This window comes from Haliotis rufescens, unplaced genomic scaffold, assembly GCF_023055435.1.
Source record: "Haliotis rufescens isolate VD_foot unplaced genomic scaffold, xgHalRufe1.0.p SCAF_14, whole genome shotgun sequence".
NCBI classification, from domain to species: Eukaryota; Metazoa; Mollusca; class Gastropoda; order Lepetellida; family Haliotidae; genus Haliotis; species Haliotis rufescens.
In genome coordinates this window covers 33178657-33198069 of record NW_025963824.1, presented here as the reverse complement: position 1 = coordinate 33198069, position 19413 = coordinate 33178657, and the positions used below count along the sequence as shown (strand labels likewise).

General features: G+C 40.0%; 1 protein-coding gene across 5 annotated transcripts in view; it reads left to right on the top strand.

Annotated features, from left to right (window-relative positions):
- The window catches only part of LOC124117142 (myosin-9-like), a 124648-nt gene that overhangs the window by 31986 nt on the left and 73249 nt on the right, over positions 1–19413 (top strand). For all 5 annotated transcript variants that reach the window (XM_048395304.1, XM_048395303.1, XM_048395306.1 and 2 more), the window contains exons 11-12: positions 2258–2324; positions 3551–3657. In XM_048395304.1, coding sequence (XP_048251261.1) covers positions 2258–2324; positions 3551–3657 — 174 coding nt within the window. The remainder of the gene's footprint in view (positions 1–2257; positions 2325–3550; positions 3658–19413) is intronic.

Here is a 19413-nt window from a genome sequence, read left to right as displayed (position 1 = left end):
AATCAGGGAATATGTCAGGGAATATGTCAGATCAGGGAATATGTCATATCAAGGAACATGTCAGGGAATATGTCATATCAAGGAACATGTCAGGGAATCTGTCAAATCAGGGAATATGTAAAATCAGGGAAAATGTCAGGTAATATGTCAAATCAGGGAATTTGTCAAATCAGGGAAAATGTCAGGGAATCTATCAAACCAGGGAAAATGTCAGGGAATCTGTCGAATCAGGGAAAATGTCAACCAGGGAATATGTCAAATCAGGGAATATGTCGGGTAAAATGTTAAATCAGGGAATCTGTCAAATCAGGGAAAATGTCGAATCAGGGAATATGTCATATCAGGGAAAATGTCAGGGAATCTGTCAAACCAGGGAATATGTCAAATCAGGGCATATGTCGGGTAAAATGTTAAATCAGGGAATCTGTCAAATCAGGGAAAATGTCGAATCAGGGAATATGTCATATCAGGGAAAATGTCAGGGAATATGTCAAATCGGGGAATATGTCAAATCAGGGAAAATGTCAGGGTCAGGGAATATGTCAGATCAGGGAATTTGTCAAATCAGGGAAAATATCAGGGAATCTGTCAAACCAGGGAAATGTCAGGGAATCCGTCGAATCAGGGAAAATGTCGAATCAGGGAATATGTCATATCAGGGAAAATGTCAGGGAATATGTCAAATCGGGGAATATGTCAAATCAGGGAAAATGTCAGGGTCAGGGAATATGTCAGATCAGGGAATTTGTCAAATCAGGGAAAATATCAGGGAATCTGTCAAACCAGGGAAATGTCAGGGAATCTGTCGAATCAGGGAAAATGTCGAATCAGGGAATCTGTCAAACCAGGGAATATGTCAACCAGGGAATATGTCAAATCGGGGAAAATGTCAGGGTCAGGGAATATGTCAGATCAGGGAATTTGTTATATCAAGGAACATGTCAGGGAATATGTCAAACCTGGGAAAATGTCAGGGAATCTGTCGAATCAGGGAATATGTTGAAACAGGGAATCTGTCAAATTGGAATATGTAGGGTCCCTGAAACTCCTTCATTCATTGTTGTTATTATTCTCTCAAGTATCAATATAACAATGTTAATGAGTTTTTATTTCTAAGAAAAGGTTTGTAAACAAATTATGCACATGTTCGGGTCCTGATGTTGAAACAAATAGTCAACATTGTAATCAAAACAACATTAGTATAGGCGTGACTGTCTCCTTAATTTTCTGGGATTATACAGTTTCAGTTTGTTTCATTCAATATGTGTAGGCCACAGGCCTTTGTGTACCGAATATAATAATACAGACTGGCTGTTTAACATTGGATAATAAGTTTCTTTCAACACGAGCATTATAAATGTATTTAGCTCAATTAACTAGGAATTTGGTTTAATGTAAATTTATCTTACTTCATCAAACACAGGGGCGGTCGGTAGCCTAGTGGTTAAAGCGTTCTCTCGTCACGCCGAAGACCCGGGTTCGATTCCCGACATGGGTACAATGCGTGAAGCCCATTTCTGGTGTCCCCATCTGTGATAATGCTGGAATATTGCTAAAAGCGGCGTAAAACCACACTCACTCACTCACTCACTCATCAAACACAGGGTTTATCTAGTTTGAACTTACATTTACATTTATACATATTCCCTGTAGCACATATATATATATGTAGACACTATAGCTAACATCACATGCTTGATTACACACTGTCTGTTGTATTTACATGGTAATATATACTTTTCTCCATCTGAATTGCCCCGTAAAGATCAGGGGTAGAATAGGTCTTCAGCAACCCATGCTTGCTGTAAAAGGCGACTATGCTTGTCGTAAGAGGCGACTAAGGGGATCAGGTGGTCAGGGTGATCCAGTTCTGGAGGTAAGGTGTTTGAGAAAACCAAACCAAACCAAAAGACAATTAGACTATTTTAATGAGAAACTGAGAAATCCATTTCAACAAAAGATGTCAGTTGTGTCAGTTTTCTTTCATTTAACTGAGATTTTTGTGACTTTAGCCTTTGATTTCTGTTTTTGGCCTACTTTTGAAATACGACGGTTGTGATGTAAGTCTCTTATGATTAAGACTGTTGAATGACTTAGCATGGTGTTGACTGAATCCATGTGATTGTACATGGATTGACAGAATTCATGTGGTTGTACATGGATTGACTGAATCGTTGTACATGGATTGACTGAATCGGTGTGCTTGTACATTCATCCTTTTTGACTTGGTCGAAGTGGTAAATTCATTGTGTTGCAGCATCGGATCACCAAGCTGACTCAGGAGGTGGAAGACAGGAAGATAGCCATCGATGAGGCAAAACGGGGTGAGAACACCACCAACTAACTACCATAAACGCACATAGTGCTTGTCGTAAAAGGCAACATCGGATGGTCACACTCAGTGATTGGCTAATCACCATAATACTGAGATGTGGGATATTACTCATAATGTCAACCATGGGTTTGCTCAATCTAGACTTAGTTATGTACAACAGTGATATAGCAGATACAGCTAACTGTGGCCAAAAACTGGGGCAAAGAAAGTTTAACCATGTACAGTCAAATATGTTTATAACGAACACACTAATAGTGAAATTGACAGATATTACGAACTTCAGTTTTGGACCCGGACATTTGCTGTAATGTTGTATATACAGTCAAATATGTTTATAATGAACACACTTATAGTGAAATTGACAGATATTACAAACTTCAGTTTTGGACCCGGACATTTGCTGTAATGTTGTATATACAGTCAAATATGTTTATAATGAACACACCTAAAATGAAATTGACAGATATTAGGAACTTTATTTTTGGTCCCGGACATTTGCTGTTATGTTGTATATACAGGCGAATATGTTTATAACGAACACACTAATAGTGAAATTGACAGATATTAGGAACTTTAGTTTTGGTCCTGGACATTTGCTGTAATGTTGTATATATGCTTACAACGAAGTACGGTTATAACGAACTAGAGTTAGTGGTACATTTGAGTTTGTTATGACCGTAGTTTACTGTTATTGTAAAGTACAACATAGCGTTAGAAATTGGCACCAGTCCTGTAGTCCTTGCCAAACTGCCCAGTAGTTAATGTATCATAAGGACTAGTAGAAATGTGCCACTTTTAAGGGCTTTGCTATATGTTATCATTATAAGGAGTAGTGGACTAAAAATGTTAGTTTCTACCGCTGCAGCACCTACGACTATACACTTTATCTTAGTGTTATCTATAGCATTACCAAATGGTGATGACCTGTGAAGATTCCGGGGTAGAATAGGTCTTCAGCAACCCATGCTTGCCATAAAAGGTGACTATGCTTGTCGTAAAAGGCGACTAACGGGATCGGGTGGTCAGACTCGCTGACTTGGTTGATGCATGTTATTGATCCCAAATGCGTGGATCGATTCTCATGATGTCAATCACTGGATTGTCTGGTCCAGACTCGATTATTTACAGACCACCGTCATATAGCTAAAATAGTGCTGAGTGCGGCGTTAAACAACAAACAAACCAAAAAAAACAAATGGTGATGTTTGTGTGCAGACCTGCAGAAGGTCCACGAGTCACAGGTGAACGCCCTCCAGGAGACTCACCGCACGGAGATCGACGACCTGAAGAAACAACATGCGGACGAGGTCAAGCAGCTGGTGGTGAGTTGTCTCCCATTTTTGTCGTGTTGGTTTTAAGTGAGGGGTTCCAGTGAATGTGGGTCAAAGATTCCCTATAATGTCGGAAGAGCCGATACGGGGATCAGGTTACACTGTTAGACCAGGCAAATCATGTGACTTGTATCTAGCTTATGTGGATTGTTGCTCATGCCATCAACCAGTGGTTTTCCACCATGGTAGGGGTGAAACGATACAGCATTGTAACGATATGATACGTATCACGATACACATTTTTACATCAGATCACATGGAAACTTCCTGACAAAAAATATTTCAGAGCAGGTTCAAAAGGAAAAGCTATCTGTAGATACATGTTCATTTACGTGGCTTTTTTTAGAAGTGAACTGACAAAAATGCCAGGGGTCATTAAACGAGTAGTAGCGTATCGTCTTGTATCGATACGGAAAAAAACGTATCATGCATCATATTGTCACATGAAAACTCATGATGCACCGATGTATCGTTTCACACCTACACCTTAGTATAGCTGAAACATAGCTGGCGCCAATGTCTGGGTTCAGGGACAGTATAGGTCCCCAGTACTTAATCCAGGAAGGATATCACTCAGAAGGGATGCTATTCAAGCATACCTGTTCAAGGGAGCATCCATGAGAAGCCCCCCTCCTGTTGCCTGGCTTCATCAGTTGGACTGCAGGCCACAGTGTTTGGATGTTATAGATGCTGCTTGTTTACAGGTTTCAAGATTAGAGATGTCTGGGTGTATCATTGCCCTTCACCTGGATGTCGTGTGTCCGTGCCCTTAACCTGGATGTCCAGTGTCCATGCCCTTAATCTGGATGTCCAGTGTCCGTGCCCTTAACCTGGATGTCCAGTGTCCGTGCCCTTAACCTGGATGTCCAGTGTCTGTGCCCTTAATCTGAATGTCCAGTGTCCGTGCCCTTAACCTGGATGTCCAGTATCTCTGCCCTTAATCTGGATGTCCAGTGTCCGTGCCCTTAACCTGGATGTCCAGTATCTCTGCCCTTAATCTGGATGTCCAGTGTCCGTGCCCTTAACCTGGATGTCCAGTGTCCCTGCCCTTAATCTGGATGTCCAGTGTCCGTGCCCTTAATCTGGATGTCCAGTGTCCGTGCCCTTAACCTGGATGTCCAGTGTCCGTGCCCTTAACCTGGATGTCCAGTATCTCTGCCCTTAATCTGGATGTCCAGTGTCCGTGCCCTTAACCTGGATGTCCAGTGTCCCTGCCCTTAATCTGGATGTCCAGTGTCCGTGCCCTTAATCTGGATGTCCAGTGTCCGTGCCCTTAACCTGGATGTCCAGTGTCCGTGCCCTTAATCTGGATGTCCAGTGTCCGTGCCCTTAACCAGAATGTCCAGTGTCCGTGGTATTGATCTGGATGTCCAGTGTCCGTGCCCTTAACCTGGATGTCCAGTGTCTCTGACCTTAATCTGGATGTCCAGTGTCCGTGCCCATTCATGTCCAGTGTCCGTACCCTTAACCTGGATGTTCAATGTCCTTGCCCCTAAAATGAATGCCCAATGCCTGTGCTCCATGACCGTGCCCCTAAAATGAATGCCCCATGACCGTGCTCCTAAATTGAATGCCCAGTGCCCGTGGATGAATGGTGATAAAGCGTCTAGGCGCTGGGGCCACTGAACCTGATTCCTGAAAGTCAGGCTTTGTGGTTCAACTGACTGTCGAAGTGGAACTCCCAACAATCACATTACTCAGTCACCCGTAATACCATATCAGCAGGGATTACGATTTTATCAGAAAATTGCATCTTACTCCCAAAGCAAAGCAGACAGTACTAGAGACTATACATGTGATCTGATACCACTCTGCTATGTGTTCAACAATACTCATCAACACACACACAATAGAAGGCTCAAGAAAGTCTCCGACATACTTACAGAATGTCTCTCGGGACAGTGGCTGCTGTGAATTGACATGCATATATTTCATTATGTGTGTTTGGTGATTGAGTGGATGTGTTAGGCATGCCTGACTTCATTGTAAATCTGGAGAGACAGTTCTTTATTCCTTGCAGCCTTTAAATATTTAATTTGAAACTTTTGGTAAATTGGTATTGCGCTTGAGAAATGGGGTATCTTCAGAGACTTGAATACAACGTAACCTTGTTAATCTGGATAATATCATTTCATCATGCCGAAAACCTGGATTGGATTCTCCACATGGGTACAATGTGTGAAGCCCATTTCTGGTATTCCCAGCTGTGATATTTCTGGAATGTTGCTAAAAGTGGCACTCACTCACTCCATACACTCTGGTCATTCTCAAAGTACTACAGTTGAACAATAGCAATCACTTTATATATGAATCTAGATTTACGCAGCATGGTGCCCCAGACCAGTTTCTCCCCCACATAACTGCCTCATGCAACTCACAGAAAAGATGTGTTGTGAGTTGAGATCTTAAATATTCAAAAGTTTTAGAAAGTCTGGTACGAATAGGAAGATTATTCCACAGACAAGGGCCAGTTGTACTGAAAGACCTGTATCCATAGCCAATTGGTGATCTTTGTGACGTGAATGGATTAACCAGTGTTGACAGGTAAGCTAGTGCTCAGGTTTGTGGACATCTGTAGGTGAGATAAAAAACGTCATAGTTGATCCTGGACTTGACTGGAAGCCTGTGCAGGGCCTTCTGTATGTCTCTGTTGTCACAGTACTTGATCGGAATAAAAGGTTTATATAGGGGCTATCGGGTAGCCTAGTGGTTAAAGCGCTCGCTCGTCACACCAAAGTCCCGGGTTCGATTCCCGACATGGGTACAATGTGTGTAGCCCATTTCTGGTGTCCCCCGCCGTGATATTGCTGGAATATTGCTAAAAGCCGCGTATAACTATACTCACTCACTCACTCACTAGTCTGTCATACAGACCCTGAAACAAATATATCCAATACAGCCCATGCAAGTCTATAATGTTTGGCAAGTCAAGATTACTCTGCAAATAAAGAAAGTCTCTGGGCTCCTTTTTATTATATTTTATAACCATAATTTAACAACTGTTTTTTCTGTACAATAGGATTATTTCAGAGACTATATGTTAGTCTGGTTTTCTCTCATCTTTTTTCATCTTTTAAGCTCTAAATAATGATACCGTAACCTAACATGCCAGAACTTGTGAGGTCAAAGTTTATGTTGGAAGCCTTTTTTGCACATATGTAACAGTATGTGACTTTATAGCTTCTAATCCGAAGCCCGAGTCTAGTAAAATTCTGAGTCAAGTTGGCTCAGCTAGTAAAATTAAAATGTAACACTAAACTCTACTGAAATTAGAGCCATGTTTCGAGCTGGTAGTCTTAAAAGTTTTATGACAGACTGATGTTGCTGTAATTATTACAACTTCTACTATCACTTGTGACCCGTGAAGATCCGGGGTAGAATAGGTCCTCAGCAACCCATGCTTGCCGTAAAAGGTGACTTTGCTTGTCGTAAGAGGCGACTAACGGGATCGGGTGGTCAGGCTTGCATGCTGACATGGTTGATGCATGTCAGCGTATCCCAATTGCATGGATCAATGCTCATGATGTCAATCACTGGATTGTCAGGTGCAGATCGCCGTCATATAGCTGGAATATTGCTGAGTGTGGCGTTAAGCAAACAAGCAAACAAACTATCACTTGTATTCTCAACAAAAAGTCAGGTTCTTTATATGTTGTTTCATCCAACCTGCTCTCTCTGAAGATATAAGCATGAGGATGAGAAGAACACAAGTTCCTAGATTCTTTATTTCAGTACGGGGTTAAGGAATAGGTAATAACATGTACTTCTGCAGACCTACGGACATTATGTTCCTCATGAATTCAAAATGTGTCCAATATGTTTCTTAAGCATACAGATCAGATATCACAATGTAGCGCAGGGTGGTAATGATAGCACGTCCACAGCTGTAGTACTACATTGTTAGGTGGTTGGTAGGAAGCCCCGACACCGCGACTGTTTGATGTGGCTGAGATATGGACACTCTGTCTAGAGTACATTGTTAGACAGGCTATTGTTTCCTGGGGCCGACTTGGCAGGGGGTCGTGTACACACAGCTACCCACAAGGAGTTGACACGCTACTGTGATGGCGCTAACAAGAGAGTGGTGGCAGAGGTGAACTGGTAATACTACTACTAATAATAATAATATATAAAATAATAATAATAATAATAATAATAATGAATTATAATAATGATGATGATGATGATAATGATAATAATAATGATGATGATGATGATACTACTACTACTACTAATAATAATAATGATGAAAATAATAATGAAAATAATGATGATGATGATGATGATGATGATGATGTTGATGTCCACACCCTAAAGCATTCTTAATTATTTTTTAAAAAGTGCTCCAATATTACCCTGGTCAATGACTCAGTGTGCACTCAGTTTTTATTCTCAGCTCCCTGGGGAGTATACTACCCAAGCTGCCTGTGAGGGGCTAGCTTATTGATTGTCACATTACCAACGAATGCAGCATCTCCCCTTGTGTAAGTAGATATAGAGGACTAAGGTTATGCCACATGTGACTCATTTGAGGCTGCAGATGAACACATGCTAATTAGATGATACTTGAAACAGCATAGAGGTAGATTTGTTTTCAGTTTGTTTACAAAACCCAATAGATTGGACCAAAGAGTAAAAATATTGAATACCCGAAGAAAACTCATATACTCTAAGCAGACTCAAATATTCAAAGAAAACTCATATACTCAAAGCAGACTCAAATATTCAAAGAAAACTCATGTAGCCAAAGCAGACTCAAATATTCAAAGAAAACTCATATTCCCTAAGCAAATTCAAGTATTCAAAGAAAACTCATGTACTCAAAGCAGACTCAAATATTCAAAGAAAACTCATATACTCAAAGCAGACTCAAATATTCAAAGAAAACTCATATAGCCAAAGCAGACTCAAATATTCAAAGAAAACTCATATACCCTAAGCAAATTCAAGTATTCAAAGAAAACTCATGTACTCAAAGCAGACTCAAATATTCAAAGTAAACTCATATACTCAAAGTAGACTCAAATATTCAAAGAAAACTCATATAGCCAAAGCAGACTCAAGTATTCAAAGAAAACTCATATACCCTAAGCAGACTCAAATATTCAAAGAAACTCATATACCCAAAGCAGACTCAAATATTCAAAGAAAACTCATATACCCTAAGCAGACTCAAGTATTCAAAGAAAACTCATATACCCTAAGCAGACTAAAATATTCAAAGAAAACTCATATACCCTAAGCAGATTCAAGTATTCAAAGAAAAATCATATACTCAAAGCAGACTCAAATATTCAAAGAAAACTCATATACCCTAAGCAGATTCAAGTATTCAAAGAAAACTCATATACCCTAAGCAGACTCAAATATTCAAAGTAAACTCATATACTCAAAGCAGACTCAAATATTCAAAGAAAACTCATATAGTCAAAGCAGACTCAAATATTCAAAGAAAACTCATATACCCTAGGCAGACTCAAATATTCAAAGAAAACTCATATACCCTCTAAGCAGACTCAAATATTCAAAGAAAACTCATGTACTCAAAGCAGACTCAAATATTCAAAGAAAACTCATATACTCAAAGCAGACTCAAATATTCAAAGATAACTCATATACTCAAAGCAGACTCAAATATTCAAAGAAAACTCATATAGCCAAAGCAGACTAAAATATTCAAAGAAAACTCATATACCCTAAGCAGACCAAAATATTCAAAGAAAACTCATATACCCTAAGCAGACTCAAATATTCAAAGAAAACTCATATACTGAAAGCAGACTCAAATATTCGAAGAAAACTCATATAGCCAAAGCAGACTCAAATATTCAAAGAAAACTCATATACCCTAAGCAGACTCAAATATTCAAAGAAAACTCATATACCCTAAGCAGACTCAAATATTCAAAGAAAACTCATATACCCTAAGCAGACTCAAGTAGTCAAAGAAAACTCATATACCCTAAGCAGACTCAAATATTCAAAGAAAACTCATATACCCTAAGCAGACTCAAGTAGTCAAAGAAAACTCATATACCCTAAGCAGACTCAAATACCCAGTGTCAATGATAACATGCTGATAAATTAATTAAGAAATGTCATTGAATGATAGACTTGAGGGAGGATGGGGGGGGGGGGGGGGGGGTGGTGGTTGAGGTGTTACAAGAATCAGCATCATATAATAAAAGGTTCAGAAATGAGATTCACCATGACTACAAATCTTGGTTTGCCAATGCCACAACTGTGCTTGTGTGGCTGAACTTCAAGAGGGGACCCAGTTGTTTTACAGAACCAGTCATTTATCATAGGAGGGGGTGAATCAGGGGAGGGTCACCAACAATATGACAGTCTCTAGGGAGGGTCATGGAAAAATAATACACACATTTGGGGAGGGTCATAAAAAATTAAACATTTTATAATAAAATATAAAGCACTTTTGCATTTTATCTGTTCTGGGAGGGTCATGACAAAATATACAAAGACATGGGGAGGGTCGTCGAAACATATGACAAGATTTAGGGGAAGGCAATCTCCTTAAAATCAGATCTTAGTTCTCGATATCACTAAACAAAGATCTGAGGACATCCCAATAGGGGTCACGTCAGAACGACCTTTCATCTGACCAATCAGAGCGTCGCCTACCAGATCATGAAAGTGACAGTCAGAATGTGATTTCTAATCACAACTTTAATCTACTCTAAACTTTAAAACGGGGTATTCCGAACGATAGTTACGGGCTTAACAACTGAATCTGTACAACCTAGACCATATATTAGCCATTCAAGAATGTTCTTTTGTTCAGGTTTCAAATTTTTAAGCGAGAACTTGTCAAAATATGTTTCGAAGTGTAGTCGCCAATTTGAAATTAGTGCCGTAAAGCACGAGAAAGATGCGTTCTGATTGGCTAATGTCAACTTCTTGTCAGTAATTCTATTGGTCGGTCTGACGTGACCCGTAATTGGATGTCCTCAGATCTTTGTTTAGGGCCAGCGAGAAATAAGATCTGATTTTAACGAGATTGCGGGGAAGGTCATTATGTTGTGTTCCTTCGTGCATAGAAAGCCTGAGAAGCATGCACTGTGAATAAGCAATAAATGCCTAAGTACGTAGGCTCTATTCCTTATTATACCGCCTCCGTGGTCTAGAGGTAGAGCGTCCGCCCGGAGAGCGGAAGGTCCGGGGTTCGATCCCCGGCCGCGTCATACCAAATGACGTTTAAAGATGGTACTTGTTACCCTGTCTGACGCTCGGCATTAAGGGGCTAAAGCAAGGACTGGTCGGCTCGGAGTCAGTATACTTTGTCTAAGTGGGGTATTCATATTAAACTGCGGCATGGTCATTATGTTGTGTTCCTTCGTGCATGGAAAGCCTGACAAGCATGCAGTGTGTATGAGTAATCAATGCCTAGGTACCTTATGACCTGTGCCAGAATACAGCGATTGTGGATGTGGCATCATGGTACTCTGTGATTATGTTTCTAGGTTTGTTAACAATACCTGTCTTACACCTGCATCACTTTTTATAGCATCAAGCTGACACACCGTGATATAACTGCAGTACTCTTCAAAACATACTTACTCAATCTCTCACTGAAACTGACAGTTTGTCACCATGTGTATCTACAAAAAAGTTCATGGAAACACCCTGACTTTGTCTTCTTATTTGGATCTCAAAAGATTGTTTAATGCCGTACAATCAAAGACTAGTATTTACTAAGTTACATGAGGTTACGACTTGTTTGGAGACAGGAGACAGATTCTGTAATATCATTAGGCCACACTTATTTAATTTTATTTTTCATGGATTTATTCCAGCTTTTCCACACAAGGTCTTGTCAAAGTGTTAAAAATAAACAGCTATGTCATGATTTTTTTGTATAAATGTCATTCTGCTGTGGAATAAAAACTGGAGCTAGCTTCCTGAATCAACGATAGGTAGACATGGAATTTATAAAGAATTATATGCCCGTGAAGATCCGGGGTAGAATAGGTGTTCAGGAACCCATGCTTGTCGTAAGAGGTGACTAACAGGATCGGGTGGTCAGGCTCGCTGACTTGTTGCATGTCATCATAACCCAATTGCGTGGATCAATGCTCATGTTGTCAATAACTGGATTGTCTGGTCCAGAATCAATATTTTACAGACCGCCGTCATATAGCTGGAATATTGCTGTGTGTGGTATTAAACATCAAACAAACAAAGAAACAAACACAATTTTATTCATATAAGAGGGTCTATATTACTAGCGGAATATTTTTCTGTTTAATTTATTTATTTGACCAGTGCTTGTCAGTTGGGAGGTGCCCCCCCCCCCCCCAAAATGATATGGCCTTGCGAAAACTTAGAGAATAACACAATTCTCATCGGCAGTAAGATTCCTGTACTTCATCAGTTAGGTTTAAGACTATCGATGATCAGGAACCCTAGCCTTGATAGCGTCCGCCTGGAGAGCGGAAGGTTCGGGGTTCGATCCCCGGCCGCGTCATACCAAAAGACGTTAAAAGATGGTACTTGTTGTTACCTTGGCATTAAGGGGCTAAAACAAGGACTGGTCGGCTCGGAGTCAGTATACTGTGTCTGAGTGTGGTATTCATGTTAAACTGTGGCATGGTATCTCAGTGAGCTAGCACTATAAATCGGCATCAGTCCGGACTAGTACAAGCAGCCACACACACACATACACGTGCATGCACGTCGCTATATAAGTGCAATAATCTTGGACGCGACGTTAAACCCAATTTCACCTCACCTCACCTAGCCTTGATAATATTCAGACTCCTATGAGTGAGTGAGTAAGTATGGTTTTACGCTGCTTTTAGCAATATTCCGGCAATATCACGGCGGGGGGCACCAGAAATGGGCTTCACACATTGTACCCATGTCGGGAATCGAACCTGGGTCTTTGGAGTGACGAGCGAACGCTTTAACCACAAGGCTACCCGACCGCCCCTCAGATTCCTATGAGTGTGTACTACAAGCAGCTGGGGTTTAACTCTGTTCATATACAGTGTCGGCGGTGTCGAGTGTCGCCCCGATATTATCATGGGTGGTTACACGGGTGAAATCATGTTTACTTGTGGCACAAGATAAGATGTTTTTTGTCCCGTTGTTTGTTTGGGTGATTTAGGAAGTCTAAAGCTTGATGATTATGTAATTTGAGAAATGCAAATCAATAATAATCCCTAGATTCTATTTGTTTTGTGTTTTTGTTGACAAATTGCCAAGGGAGTTAAGTTTATTCTGCCCAGCTGGTTAGGAAAATAGTTTTGAAAATTGACAGTAGAGCTAACATTAAGAAAAGAGGAGCTTTTATCTCTGTTGTGGGGCTTTCATGTCAGTATTGACGTTCCATGACTTTATGACTGTAGTGGAGATTTCATGACTTCAGGCATGTCATCATATCCCAATTGTGTGGATCGATGCTCATGTTGTCAATCACTGGATTGTGTGGTCCAGACTCGATTATTTACAGACCGCCGTCATATAGCTGGAATATTGCTGAGTGCGGCGCTAAACAACAAACAAACAAACAAAACTTCATGACATCATGGCTGTAGTTGAGCTTTCATGACAATATTGAGCTTTCATGACTTCGTAACAAACTGCATGACAGGGATTGAGTTGTCATGACAGCATTTCAAAATTGTGATGCATTAATGATAGCATGACAATAGTGGAGCTTTGAAAACAGCATGACAACAGTGGAGCTTAGAATACAGCATGACAGCAGTGGAGCTTTGAATACAGCATGACAATAGTGGAGCTTTGAAAACAACATGACAGCAGTGGAGCTTTGAAAACAACATGACAGCAGTGGAGCTTTGAATACAGCATGACAATAGTGGAGCTTTGAATACAGCATGACAATAGTGGAGCTTTGAATACAGCATGACAAGAGTGGAGCTTTGAATACAGCATGACAATAGTGGAGCTTTGAATACAGCATGACAAGAGTGGAGCTTTGAATACAGCATGACAATAGTGGAGCTTTTGAATACAGCATGACAATAGTGGAGCTTTGAATACAGCATGACAATAGTGGAGCTTTGAATACAGCATGACAACAGTGGAGCTTTGAATACAGCATGACGAGTGGAGCTTTGAATACAGCATGACGAGTGGAGCTTTGAATACAGCATGACGAGTGGAGCTTTGAATACAGCATGACAACAGTGGAGCTTTGAATACAGCATGACAAGAGTGGAGCTTTGCATATGAATACAGCATGACGAGTGGAGCTTTGAATACAGCATGACAACAGTGGAGCTTTGAATACAGCATGACGAGTGGAGCTTTGAATACAGCATGACAATGGTGGAGCTTTGAGTACAGCATGACAAGAGTGGAGCTTTGAATACAGCATGACGAGTGGAGCTTTGAATACAGCATGACAAGAGTGGAGCTTTGAATACAACATGACAATAGTGGAGCTTTGAATACAGCATGACAAAAGTGGAGCTTTGAATACAGCATGACGAGTGGAGCTTTGAATACAGCATGACAAGAGTGGAGCTTTGAATACAACATGACAACAGTGGAGCTTTGAATACAGCATGACAATAGTCAACAACATCAACTATGGAATTAACTACAGCATGAACTACAACATCAACTACCACATCAACTACAACATCAACTACCACATCAACTACAACATCAACTACAACATCAACTACAGCATCAACTACAACATCAACTTCAGCATCAACTACAATATCAACTACAACATCAACTACAACATCAACTACAACATCAACTACAACATCAACTACAGCATCAACTTCAGCATCAACTACAACATCAACTGCAACATGAACACATCAACACTCTCCCAGAGTACCAGACTGAGATTAGTGTGGCTGTGGGAGACATTTCTATGACTGCTGACTGCCGACTCTGCCTAGACACACTGTATTGCAGTCACATTAGCAATGTGCACATGATCGGCTGGATAACGGAGTTGATTTTGTGGATTTAGATAGGATCATTTCATATTGATCAATGAGCGAACTGACAGGTCGTCGTGACATGTTGTGACGTTTTAGTCACCAAGTAATAAACTCTACAACAAACAGATTATGAATGGATAATATTGACTCTCTGGGAGATTAGGTCGTATCAGTTTATCTTCAGATATTCCTGAATGAAGTAGTCAAGACAGACCTCCTGTGTCAGCTTTGGAAATAGCTCTGATATTCAAAACAAATAAATCAACATCTTACAGAACTAGAAATACCTGCCAGCCCAATCGTCTGAAGGGCTTTTTCGTAAGGAGCAGTTAAATTTCAGAAAAAGCATGCCCAATGGTCTTGATTTTTTAAACCATATATGTGAAATATATGAATACAAATTTGTTTCAAACTCATATAAGCTGGCATGATGGCCTACGATTACAGCGGAGGGTACCCATGAAGATCCGGAGAAGAATAGGTCTTCAGCAACCCATGCTTGCCGTAAGAGGCGACTAAACTTGTTGTAAGAGGCGACTAACAGGATCGGGTGGTCAGGCTCATGGACTTAGTTGATGCATGTCATTGTATCCCAATTGCGTGGATCGATGCTCATGATGTCAGTCACTGGATTGGCTGGTCCATACTTGATTATATAGTTTGAATATTGCTGAGTGCGGCGTTAAACAACAATCAAACAAACCGCTAAGGGACTCATTTCGAAATTCTTACTGCAGCCAATGCTGGTGTTTAGAAAAATGTATGAAACGTTAGCATGTATTCTGAGCACTCAAACAGTGCATAAGAATGTGTGTGGCATAACAATGCAAGGCTGTTATTTTATTATCATTAGCAAAGAGTTGATCTCTTCAATTTACAAAATTTGGACTGGCAACTTTCTACCTGGGCAGGTAACCTTTGTGTTAGCCTGTGGTCAATGCTGTTTTATAGATGGACCCCTCATTTTTTCTGCCACAGTAAGATGTAGGTAGACAGTAAACAAGATAACATCAACCTCCTCCAAGGTACATTTTTCAAGGTCTGCGCCAAGGGAAAGGGACAGAACTCTTAGATTTATTATACACACAATCAACTAAAAAAATCTCTTTAGCAAAATATGGCTGTCAAATGAAACATGGTATTAGTGATGATTTGGGTAAGAAATCACAAAATCATTTTCTGGTGTGACATACCAATAGAAAAGAATAATATTAATTAGGAAAAATCTTTTTTCTTCAATTAATATGAAAATAGGGTCGAGGGATCTGTGATCCATCAAGTCAAATAGTGATGGCTCAATCAGCATTGTCTCTGTATAAAACAAGCAAAATATCGCCATGGGCGCTTTGTTTTAATTATGACAGGATTTATCCTGCAAAATCAATAGATAAGATATGTTAGTCTTACATTGTACAGTCACTGGCATTGCCCTGTTGGGAACTATTGTGAAGGGGGTATCACGCGTCGACTGTAACAATGTGGCATTTGCTGTAATTGCATGAGACACAGCTATGAGAAGGAAGAGAACATCTCTTTCAAAGGTACGAGTTGTTGACATAGTTTTGAGAAAGTTCTGCCCTGTGAAGATCCAGGTAGAGAATAGGTCTTCAGCAACCCATGCTAGCAGCTAAAGGAGACTATGCTTGTCGTAAGAGGTGACTAATGGGATTGGGTGGTCAGGCTCGCTGACTTGGATGATGCTTCATCGTATCTCAATTGTGTGAATCGATGCTCATGATGTCAATCACTGGATTGTCTGGTCCAGACTTGATTATTTACAGACCGCCGGTATTTGGCTGGAATATTGCTGAGTGCGGCGTTAAACAACAAACAAACAATCAAACGGCACTTCGATCACATCCTGGGGAGTATACAATTCAAAGAGGTGAAGAAACCAACTCACTCACTCACACATGAACATTGATGACTGAGTCCATACATTCCAGTCTGGCCGGTCATCTCAAGGTCTTTTATTGAAATGCATGGCGTGTCTTATGAAATATAAACCCATCAATAACCCCTTTGCTATTGCAGTTTGTGACACATGCAATAAGTCGAGGCAAGATTAGGATCGTTTTCATATCCATTTCAAATTCCCGGCATTCAAAAGAGGAAAACAGTTTATGTCAGAGATATTAATCTTGTTGTGTTTATCTGACAGGCAGGTGATATGTGAGGTGTATGTACACTCAACATATAGAAATGGAATACATTAAGATTTCATGTATTCATACGGGGCATGTTATGCACCGGTTCACTGAAAATAGGTCCATCATTTTTTTCCTGTGATTTGTTGGTTGTTTAACACGCAGTAATATTCCAGCTCTATGACGGCGGTCTGTAAACAATCAAGTTTGGACCAGACAAATCCAGTGACTGAGATCCTGTGATGGGACTGAAATACAGAATTGTTTTAATCCAACTGACTGACTCACTCAACTTTCTTGTCATAAAGATCACTTCTGTGGTCTAGTGGGGCTAAAAACAAGGACTGGTCGGCTCGTAGTCAGTATACTGTGTCTGAGTGGGGTATTCATGTTAAACTGCGGCATGGTATCTCGGTTGGCTAGCACTGTAAATCGGCATCAATCCGGACTAGTACAAGCAGACAAACACACAGACACAAACACAGACACATCACACCACACCACGCCACGCCACGCCACGCCACACCACACACATCACTGTTCAAGGGCAATGATCTTGGATGCAACGTTAAACCCCATTTCCCCTCCCCACCCCTCCCGTGTCATTAGAGGTGATTTAATGGAACGGACGGCCATTCCATGGTTGATTGTGTGTCATTGTACCCCAACAGCGACTCGATTATTTACAGACCGCCGTCATATAGTTGAAATATTGCTGAACACTCAACTTGTCTTCAACATTCTGCTTCCATTGCCCCAACTGCTCATGATGGTATGTGGGGGCACGGGTGGCCCAGTCGTCTAAGGCGCCGCGATTCGCTGTGCAGAGTTGTGTCCCTTGGGCACGCCAGAAACCTATGATTGTTGGTTCGAATTGCGGTTCGCCCCGATTATGTTTCTAGGTTTGTCAGCACCATACCCGTGCTCGTGGATTTCACCGAAGTGGTAAACGTCTGAGACCTGCATCACTTCAGGCTTTCCTCCCACATAAAGATGACACGCCGTGATATAACTGGAATACTGTTAAAAGTGGCGTTAAACCAAACTCACTCACTCACTTACTCATGATGGTATGTCTGAACATTCCTCTTCGAAAATAATACCCTTGTATCCAAACTATCCTCAATGGTAATTAATTCACAAACTCAGTAATATCAAATTGCAAATACATCATGACACTTATCACGATGCTTGGTCTCTTATTCACGTTAGATCTCACAGTTTAGTGTAGGCATATTCAAGCAACAAATGAATTTTATCAGCACAATAACTGATTTAGACGGCTTTTGTCTTGATACCAACAATCCTCAGACAACCAGTACCGTAAGATATCTAAATATTGCAGCATTGAAAACATAGTTACAGTATAATAAGAATATGTATTCTTAATGTGAATCAAATTTGTTAATCAAGTAAAATATTAATACCATAGTAACAATTCAATAAGTGCCCCTGTCCAAGTTCTTGACCAATCAGTTAGTAATCTCTATTTGCGCTCCCTCTAAAAACCAGAAGTATTTTCTGTTTTCTTGTATATGGGAAGATTTTCACAGAAACCAGCAGCACATGTGTATCTTTTTGGGGGTTCTATTTTCATCGATATTTGAACTAAGTTTCTTCCCTACCACTCAATCTCTGAAATCAAGTTTAACTTGTGTATGATTTTAATAAGCATCCTGACCCATGAAGATCCGGCAATTCAGCAATCCTTTCTTGCCGTAAATGTCAACTATGCTTGCCGTAAGAGGCGACTAATGGAATCTGATGATCAGGCTTGCTGACTTGGTTGATGGGTGCGTAGATGCTCATGATATCAATCACTGGATTGTCTGTTCTGGATTATTTACAGGCTCGATTATTTTCAGACCGCTGTCATAAAGCTGAAATATTGCTATTAAACAACAACCAAACAAATAATAGCATCCAAACCACTTTGTAAATTTTCTAAAATTAGTACATATCCTACTAAAATTAAGTAAAAGAACAGACAGTACAGTAATATGAAAGAATCAGGTGTTCTTAAACTTCTTTTGAGGAGTATAGTTTTAATTCCTATGCAGATTTCAGTAAATGAATCTGAAAGCCCTGTACCAGTGTTTGATAATCATATGAAATAATTATGATAATGAATGAAATTACACAGCATGGCTCCTTTTGTGACTCCGAGACAGTTATGAGATTTTTCGAAAATACTGGTGCCAGACAAAAAAAAATATTGTTGCAAAGATTTTCTTGTTTATAAATGTCAAGGTCTGATAAAAAATATCAGAAAATCAAATACCAAGAAAATGTCTTAAATAAACACATACATATAAACAGTCAGATGCAGAATTATATAATTTTGTTACTTGTACACAAATTGTGTCTTGCTGTCATCTAAACAAAATATAGATAATATAGAGCCTTAAAGTGAGATTATACTTCATATCCTTTATTAAAAAGCTGCAACACCAATGTTTGATAATCATATGAAATAATTATGATAATGAATGAAACTACACAGCATGGCTCCTTTTGTGACTCCGAGACAGTAGTGAGATTTTTCAAAAATACTGTTGCCAGACAATTTTTTTTATTGTTTCAAAGATTTTCTTGTTTATTAATGTCAAGGTCTGAGAAGAAATATTAGAAAATCAAATACCCCCAAAATG